This window comes from Notolepis coatsorum (genome assembly GCF_963971535.1).
Source record: "Notolepis coatsorum genome assembly, chromosome: 19".
NCBI lineage: Eukaryota > Metazoa > Chordata > Actinopteri > Aulopiformes > Paralepididae > Notolepis > Notolepis coatsorum.
In genome coordinates, this window is record NC_140183.1 from 4,891,697 (window position 1) to 4,901,696 (window position 10,000).

The 10,000-nt window shown below is 44.8% G+C and overlaps 1 protein-coding gene across 1 annotated transcript in view; it reads right to left on the reverse strand.

Annotated features, from left to right (window-relative positions):
* The window catches only part of zfat (zinc finger and AT hook domain containing), a 65,307-nt gene that overhangs the window by 19,152 nt on the left and 36,155 nt on the right, over positions 1 to 10,000 (reverse strand). The window contains exons 15-17 of the mRNA XM_084335927.1: positions 7,505 to 7,737; positions 3,019 to 3,097; positions 587 to 694 (exon numbers count right to left, since the gene is read on the reverse strand). Of these exons, the coding sequence (XP_084192053.1) occupies positions 587 to 694; positions 3,019 to 3,097; positions 7,505 to 7,737 (420 nt within the window). The remainder of the gene's footprint in view (positions 1 to 586; positions 695 to 3,018; positions 3,098 to 7,504; positions 7,738 to 10,000) is intronic.

The following is a 10,000-nucleotide window of genomic DNA, read 5'->3' on the forward strand; positions in this document are numbered from 1 at the left end:
GCTTGTATTTGTTTCAACTGTAGCGGGTACCAGGCTTGTATTAGGAGGAGGCCTGTATAAGAGGGAGGCCTATATTTCTAATTTTCAAACCGATCATAATGAATAAATCAACATTTTGTGTCAGTTTGAACCCAGTAAAATGTACTGGGTTCATTTATTGAAACCAAGTACTGTATGAAATACGGTAGTAAACAGTGCAATTACAGGTGGTCAAAAAAAGTAAAATAGTGCAATCACAATACTGGTATAATAATAATAATAATAATAATAACTTAGTTTTATACAATTCTGAGGTAGGCTTACTCTCTTGGTAAACATTAACACCATACCATTATATGGTATTTACTGCACAGCCAGGCCAGCATATAACAACAATAACAAAATAAACCCGGCTTGTATTAGGAGGCCGGCTTATAATTGCTTAGCTCAACAGCGCACCCGGTCATTAATAGAGACCCGGTTTTTAATTGAATACCGGTTACTATTAGAGGAATTACGGTATATGCATATGTGTATATATATATATAGAAGTGTGTGCGTGTGTGTGCAAATGTGTATGTGTGTGTGTGTGTGTGTGTGTGTATACCCTGGTGAGCCCAGATGTGTTGCTGCAGGTCGCTGCTGTTCTTCAGGAAGTAGGAGTCACAGTAAGGACACTTCTCTGCTCTCTTCACCATCACACCCTTTCCCCTGCCTACACACACACACACACACACACACACACACACACACACACACACACACACACACACACACACACACACACACACACACACACACACACACACACACACACACACACACACACACACACACACACACACACACACACACACACACACACACACACACACACACACACACACACACACACACACACACACACACACACACACACACACACACACACACACACACACACACACACACACACACACAGAGAGGACCCTTAGGACGGTACGCCTGCCGAGTGGTTTCCAGTGGTTGCCGTATTAACGGTATCAACCAGTAGGGGGCGCTCGGGTTACACCAGGTTACTTTTCGTCTCTAGGTAAAGTGAGTGGAGGCCGGTGCAGAGGGTTGTGTTCTCAGGTTGCAGATCGAGACAGTTTTCAAAAGTCCAATCTAACGAATTTTGTTTGCTCATAAAATGCTTAACCCCTTAAATTGTGATGAAACAAAAAAGAATATGAATTATGATTTTTCTTTGCATTTTTTTACAGTGAATAACACCATGCTAATAATGACCAGACAGTTCAGTACCTTCTTGAGATCACGTGTACAAAAAATCTAAGGAAATGAATAAAGGGAAGATGATTAAACAGAAGGTTTTGTAGATACAGTACTGAATTCTCCCATCCGGACCAATGCAATTTGAAATATGATTATAGAATATAGAATAGCAGGCCTATAAATGACTTTATTATAGCCAATTCGCACATTTATGGATTGGGCCAAATCTTCTCTTTCAAATGGCAGAGTTCAATTTGGATTTAGTATCACCAGGCGTGCATACGAACAGATAATGAAATCGACTGTATGTACAGTAGGTTTTTTATTCTTGCAAGAGCTCCGCCATTTTTAAACTGATTTCAAATTGGATGGTTGCTAAATGCTAAAAATAGGGGAGACAAACTAACTGCGCTCCAATATATGCCAATAACGTTCAGTTTTGTGGTATATAATCCCAAGTAATAAGACGAGTCGTAGCCTTGATGCTAGCTGAAACTGAATATTTAGTTCATAACTGAACAGGGTCTTCTCAGAAGCACAGCGAGGGTCTTCTCAGAAGCACAGCGAGGGTCTTCTCAGAAGAAGCACAGCGAGGGTCTTCACAGAAGCACAGCGAGGGTCTTCACAGAAGCACAGCGAGGGTCTTCACAGAAGCACAGCGAGGGTCTTCACAGAAGCACAGCGAGGGTCTTCACAGAAGCACAGCGAGGGTCTTCTCAGAAGCACAGCGAGGGTCTTCACAGAAGAAGCACAGCGAGGGTCTTCACAGAAGAAGCACAGCGAGGGTCTTCACAGAAGCACAGCGAGGGTCTTCACAGAAGAAGCACAGCGAGGGTCTTCACAGAAGCACAGCGAGGGTCTTCACAGAAGCACAGCGAGGGTCTTCACAGAAGCACAGCGAGGGTCTTCACAGAAGCACAGCGAGGGTCTTCACAGAAGCACAGCGAGGGTCTTCACAGAAGCACAGTGAGGGTCTTCACAGAAGAAGCACAGCGAGGGTCTTCACAGAAGCACAGCGAGGGTCTTCACAGAAGCACAGCGAGGGTCTTCACAGAAGAAGCACAGCGAGGGTCTTCACAGAAGCACAGCGAGGGTCTTCACAGAAGCACAGCGAGGGTCTTCACAGAAGCACAGCGAGGGTCTTCACAGAAGCACAGCGAGGGTCTTCACAGAAGCACAGCGAGGGTCTTCACAGAAGCACAGTGAGGGTCTTCACAGAAGCACAGCGAGGGTCTTCACAGAAGCACAGCGAGGGTCTTCACAGAAGCACAGCGAGGGTCTTCACAGAAGCACAGCGAGGGTCTTCACAGAAGCACAGAGAGGGTCTTCACAGAAGCACAGCGAGGGTCTTCACAGAAGCACAGCGAGGGTCTTCACAGAAGCACAGCGAGGGTCTTCACAGAAGCACAGCGAGGGTCTTCACAGAAGCACAGCGAGGGTCTTCACAGAAGAAGCACAGCGAGGGTCTTCACAGCGAGGGTCTTCACAGAAGCACAGCGAGGGTCTTCACAGCGAGGGTCTTCACAGAAGCACAGCGAGGGTCTTCACAGAAGCACAGCGAGGGTCTTCACAGCGAGGGTCTTCTCAGAAGCACCGTGAGGGTCTTCTCTCCTGACAACAGATCACGGTGTTCACGTATCTCTAGGAATGTCCCGTTTACATACAGACAACCCTGGGACACCCAGGACAGCTCGTAGGTGGTGGCCGATACCACCACCATAATGAACACACATGTAACAATGGATGGTCCTCATAAGTATAGATAAACATGTGTGTGTAGTGTACCAGGGTGGGAGGTCCTCATGTGATGCTTCAGTCTGTTCTCTGGGAGCTCCTGATGGCAAAGAGGACATCCTGTCTTCCCCTGGAGAGAGAGAGAAAAGAATGAGAGTGAAGGGGGGGAGAGAGAGAGAGGGAGAGAGAGAGGGAGAGAGAGAGAGAGAGGGAGAGAGAGAGAGAGAGAGAGAGAGAGAGAGAGAGAGAGAGAGAGAGAGAGAGAGAGAGAGAGAGAGAGAGAGAGTTAATCTAGCTGGTTTGATACAGATTGCACCATCATTAGGGAAAATCTTAGAATGCTATAAAAATCTAAAACAGAGACAACAATAATGCTGATGTATGCTTTCTTTACGGCAAGACCCTAAAACTCTTCAAATGTACACTCAGACTCAAAAAAACAACAATACAACAAACAGTAACTGACACTAATTGGGCAATCGAGGCACAAACAACTTTTGGCAACATTTGAAACACCTAAACAAACCCCAAGACCGGGAATTGGCTATACAGAACAGAATATATGACAACTTGATATATGGACAACTCATTTTAAAACACTATACCACATTGTTCAAATTGATGGAAACAAAATAAAAAAACGATTCAATGCATCATGAAATCTCTTCATTTGACCACGATTCGATTAGATACATTTTCGATAAATTTTCTATCAGTTAATTCCCCCAATTTTCTTTAATACACAACAAAAATAAAAACATAAAACAATAATAATTATTATTAATTAATACATTTTAATTATAATTTTTTTTAATTTAGATTATAATCTATTCTAACATTTTCAAATTGATGCAGTTGAATCGTCCCATTAGAATCGATGCATTTAGATTAATCGATGCATCGTTACACCCCTAGTCTTATGTAATATAAAAATCTTCTGAGATACTGAATTTGGGGTTTTCATGAGCCGTAAGCCATAATTATCTAAATTAAAACAAATAAAGGCATTAAATATTTCCCTTTGTGTGTAATGAATATATAATCTGTGAGAGTTTTGCTTTTTGAATTTAATTACTGAAATAACTTTTCAATATTCTAATTAATTGAGCTGCACCTGTATGCACATGTTTTGGGAACGCCCACCGGTGGCTCGCTTTTGGAAATCTATAAACAACTAAACTTTCAAACATAATGTAACCTGACAATTCCACTTGCAGTAGCAACACTGCTCCTAAATGATATATCACTACTGCCGGCCTCCATACAGCAAAAATAATAATCATTCTGGCGGGCGTTACAGCAGCCAAGAAATTGATAGAAACAACCTGAGAAACTCACAATGACCAATTGGTCTTTGACACTTTTGGATGTAATTTACATGGAGATCTCCACGGCTCGGTGATTGGAGTTGGTCAATCCAACATTGAACTATGGGCCTCAGTGGCCGAGAAGGTAAAGGCCATGATCTAGCGGCGAAGCAGGGTCAGGGTGCTGGTCCTGAGGGGTCCTGGGGTGGGAGTGGGGGAAGAAACGTCTTTTGTAATGTCTGTGGCAGCTTAAATTATTTTATATTCTGTTTTTATTATTTCTATTTGTCATTATTGTTATTATTATTACTGGTTATTGTCCTGTGAAGTCTTTTCTATTATTGTTGTTCATTATTATTATTACTACTGTATTGTGTTTTGTCATATGAAAAAAGAAAGAAAAGCAATAAAAAGATTTGATAAAAAAAAGACAGTATATGGACTATTGGTCTATTCTACTAAAGCTATATCAGCGCGATTGGGGTTAGTTCTTATTTATTTATTCACTTGTCATTTGCAGTGTTTGTGTAGTGCTTTTATTTATTTTCGGATATCACGTTGCCTCGTTGAGTCATGACTATAAATGTAAAACGGAATTGTTAATGATAGTCGTATTTATTATTATTATTATAATTATTTAATTCCGAAACACAGCACAACAGGCGGCACGGTGGTGTAGTGGTTAACACTGTCGCCTCACAGCTAGAAGGTCCTGGGTTCGATTCCCGCTTGGGGACCAGGTTGCCGTGTTGCCAGGTATACCCAGGTGGGGTATCTCCCGGGCCTTTCTGTGTGGAGTTTGCATGTTCTCCCCGTCCTCGCAAGGGTTTCCCCTCCCGATAAGATAAACCCAATGGAAAGACATGCACAACAGATCGCCAACGCTGTCGCGTCCCCGACGAAGACGGACATGTGGAACACTTGGATTGGTCCCGGCTGCCCTTGGGGGGGGAAGGACCATAGATATCTATAGAACACTAGATAGCTTAAGGCGGAGTCACCAGCGTCACTGAACCGCCGCCATCTTGCTCCAGTTAGCCTTGAGTGAGAGTGAGTGAGCTGCACAGACAAAAATACTCATAACTCGCTGAAATATTGACGGATTTACAAACGGGTTGGTTTGCTATAAACATCAAAGATGTAGTTATGATACTGCATACTTATAAAAAAAAAATGTAAAGATGTTTTTTTTTACAAACCGCTTGAATCATAGCCACGTTAATAATGCTTGTAATAAACCAAACCGTTTGTAAATCCGTCAATATTTCAGCGAGTTATGAGTATTTTTGTCTGTGCAGCTCACTCACTCTCACTCAAGGCTAACTGGAGCAAGATGGCGGCGGTTCAGTGACGTCGCTCTCCATTGGCCGGCAGCGCGGGCAAGCTATCTAGTGTTCTATAGATATCTATGGGAAGGACGACGGGATGGGAGGTGCAGAGAACATTTCATTCAGCGACTCAGTGCATGTGTGTGTGTGTGTTCCTGTGGGTTGCCCATCACATGTGTGTGTGTGTGTTCCTGTGGGTTGCCCATCACATGTGTGTGTGTGTGTTCCTGTGGGTTGCCCATCACATGTGTGTGTGTTAATTCTGCATGACAAGACTTTTATAATGTCTTGTGTTGTTTTTACTACCTGTACCCCCCCCCCCCTTCCCCCATGCTGCTATGATGCCTCTCAGTATATTTTTACTGTATTTATTTACTGTATATTTTATTCCATTTTTATTCTATTTTACTCTACTCTTATCCTAGGCAACTTGATTTGATTTGTTTTATTATTCTAATTCGTGACCCTTTTTTGGTCTAAATGTTTAAATGTTGAGCGATTTGCAGTGTCAAATTTCCCACGGGATAATAAAAGTATTTCTATTCTATCTATTCTATTCTATTTATACAAATAAAGACATATAAGCCTAAATAAAACCAAAGTATATGCCTGTTTTATTGACTCTATTTGGCACACAGGACTGTTCTACAAAGTTATTGAGAGTGTAGGGGGTAAAACATGTGATATTATTAAATTGTATTGTTAAATAGTGTAATTTTTTTTTTTAATTTTTAAAAATTTTATTCTTTACCCAAGGGCGAGGCGTTTGTCAGGGCTGTAACCTTTTTACCTTTTACCATTTTAACCTCAGCCCTGCACTCTTCAATATTTATGTTAATGAATTGGCTACTATCCTAGAAACGTCTTCTGCCCCCGGTGCAAGTCTCCACTATCAGGAAGTGAAATGCCTGCTCTTTGCAGATGACCTGGTTGTGTTGTTGTCCCCCACAGCAGACGGCCTACAGCAGAGCCTGGATCTGCTAGAGCAGTGCTTCTCAAACTTTTTCTGTCAGGCCCCCCTTTGGCGGACCAAAATATTTTGCCCCCCCCCCCTCACCCCAACAAAATAGTTATGAAATGGGCCATGTTTAAATTGATTGAAATAACACCAATATCGTGACCTTTCAAATTGGCCCTATATTTTGTTTTCAGAGCTGTCATGGATGAAAAGCCAGCTTCACACAGATACTGTATGTGGTGCTGAATGGTATCAACACCTTAACTGCTGCATCATGAGATACTTGGTGGGCCATGAGATGAGATACTTGGTACTCAGCACCACACTCTGAAACTAGCTCTCCAGGTGGTATCAGATGAGATTTCAAAGAGTTCTTCCAAGAGTTTGGATGGAGATGTGTCAGGAAGCTTTGTCTCAATGTTGTCTGTAAAGTTTTTTTTTATACAGAGTAACTTGGTGATCCTTTTCTGTGTTTTATTAAATAATGATTTTCAGATTTTGAGAAATGGTATTTTCATGGAGAACAGTGCAGCTGCAACAGATAGCACTTTAGTGATAATTTTCAGTTTTTTTTTAATAAATCTCAAGGCCCCCCCTGTCATGCCTCTGCGCATGGCGCGGCGCCCCCCACTTTGAGAAACACTGTGCTAGAGGATTACTGTCATACCTGGGCCCCATCAGTAAACCCCAAACAGACCAAAATAATGACATTCCAAAAAAGATCCATATCTCAGAACGTTCTACCAAAGTTCTCAACTACCACACTACACCTATTTAAGATTAAAGATAAGCTCAATTGGACATTTTAATGAAGCAGTCAATGAGCCGAGAGAGGGAAAGCATGCCAGGAAATCCGTCTTAGCGACAGAGAATTTGATCCCCTGCAAAATAACCGACCACGAAAGTGGTGAATGTGTGCCCAACATCCCTATAGCAGCAGCTACCTGGTCCTGGTGTGTCTTCAGGTGTGTCTGGAGCTTGTATTTATCCGGGGTGCTGTAGCTGCAGTCGGGGTGGGTGCAGGGCAGCATCACGCCGCTGTGCTTCTGGACCACGTGGCGCTTCAGGCAGCTCTTAGTGATGGACGAGTAGCTGCACTGAGAACAGTAGTGCACGTGCTCCTTGGTGTGCGTGCGCACGTGGAGGTTGTAGTGGACCTGGTACCAGAACAGCTTCCCTGGAAACGAGAACGGCCACTGCTTTACACCCGAGATGCAGAACTAAACGGAACAGAACTGGTTCACACACAATGCATGCATGTTAGCAGCACATGGGCTATTCATTGTCTGCTCTATGTTAGCAGCACATGGGCTATTCATTGTCTGCTCTATGTTAGCAGCACATGGGCTATTCATTGTCTGCTCTATGTTAGCAGCAAACATAGAGCAGAACGATATTGAAACTGTGTATACTGTATATTTATTTGTTTATTTATCGCCAAGTCATATCGTCATTGCAATATTCAACAACATTATCTCATATTGCATATTTTCCTCATATGGTTCAGCTCTATGGTGCAGCTCTATGGTGTGCAGCTCTATGGTGTGCAGCTCTATGGTGTGCAGCTCTATGGTGTGCAGCTCTATGGTGCAGCTCTATGGTGCAGCTCTATGGTGTGCAGCTCTATGGTGTGCAGCTCTATGGTGCAGCTCTATGGTGGTGCAGCTCTATGGTGGTGCAGCTCTATGGTGCAGCTCTATGGTGTGCAGCTCTATGGTGTGCAGCTCTATGGTGTGCAGCTCTATGGTGAAGCTCTATGGTGCAGCTCTATGTGTGCAGCTCTATGGTGCAGCTCTATGTGTGCAGCTCTATGGTGTGCAGCTCTATGGTGCAGGTCTATGGTGTGCAGCTCTATGGTGTGCAGCTCTATGGTGCAGCTCTATGGTGCAGGTCTATGGTGTGCAGCTCTATGGTGCAGCTCTATGGTGTGCAGCTCTATGGTGTGCAGCTCTATGGTGCAGCTCTATGGTGTGCAGCTCTATGGTGCAGCTCTATGGTGTGCAGCTCTATGGTGCAGCTCTATGGTGTGCAGCTCTATGGTGCAGCTCTATGGTGTGCAGCTCTATGGTGTGCAGCTCTATGGTGCAGGTCTATGGTGCAGCTCTATGGTGTCCAGCTCTATGGTGCAGCTCTATGGTGTGCAGCTGCTCTATGGTGCAGCTCTATGGTGTGCAGGTCTATGGTGCAGCTCTATGGTGCAGCTCTATGGTGTGCAGCTCTATGGTGTGCAGCTCTATGGTGTGCAGCTCTATGGTGTGCAGCTCTATGGTGCAGCTCTATGGTGTGCAGGTCTATGGTGTGCAACTCTATGGTGTGCAGCTCTATGGTGTGCAGCTCTATGGTGCAGGTCTATGGTGCAGCTCTATGGTGTGCAGCTCTATGGTGTGCAGCTCTATGGTGTGCAGCTCTATGGTGCAGCTCTATGGTGTGCAGCTCTATGGTGCAGCTCTATGGTGCAGCTCTATGGTGTGCAGCTCTATGGTGCAGCTCTATGGTGTGCAGGTCTATGGTGCAGCTCTATGGTGCAGCTCTATGGTTCAGCTCTATGGTGTGCAGGTCTATGGTGCAGCTCTATGGTGCAGCTCTATGGTGTGCAGCTCTATGGTGCAGCTCTATGGTGTGCAGCTCTATGGTGCAGCTCTATGGTGCAGGTCTATGGTGTGCAGCTCTATGGTGCAGCTCTATGGTGTGCAGGTCTATGGTGCAGCTCTATGGTGTGCAGCTCTATGGTGTGCAGCTCTATGGTGCAGCTCTATGGTGCAGCTCTATGGTGTGCAGCTCTATGGGGCAGCTCTATGGTGCAGCTCTATGGTGTGCAGCTCTATGGTGCAGGTCTATGGTGTGCAGCTCTATGGTGCAGCTCTATGGTGTGCAGCTCTATGGTGCAGCTCTATGGTGCAGCTCTATGGTGCAGCTCTATGGTGTGCAGCTCTATGGTGCAGCTCTATGGTGTGCAGCTCTATGGGGCAGCTCTATGGTGTGCAGCTCTATGGTGCAGCTCTATGGTGTGCAGCTCTATGGTGTGCAGCTCTATGGTGTGCAGCTCTATGGTGCAGCTCTATGGTGCAGCTCTATGGTGTGCAGCTCTATGGTGCAGCTCTATGGTGTGCAGCTCTATGGTGCAGGTCTATGGTGCAGCTCTATGGTGTGCAGCTCTATGGTGTGCAGCTCTATGGTGTGCAGCTCTATGGTGCAGCTCTATGGTGTGCAGCTCTATGGTGCAGCTATATGGTGCAGCTCTATGGTGTGCAGGTCTATGGTGCAGCTCTATGGTGCAGCTCTATGGTGTGCAGGTCTATGGTGCAGGTCTATGGTGCAGCTCTATGGTGCAGCTCTATGGTGTGCAGCTCTATGGGGCAGCTCTATGGTGTGCAGCTCTATGGTGCAGCTCTATGGTGTGCAGCTCTATGGTGTGCAGCTCTATGGTGCAGCTCTATGGT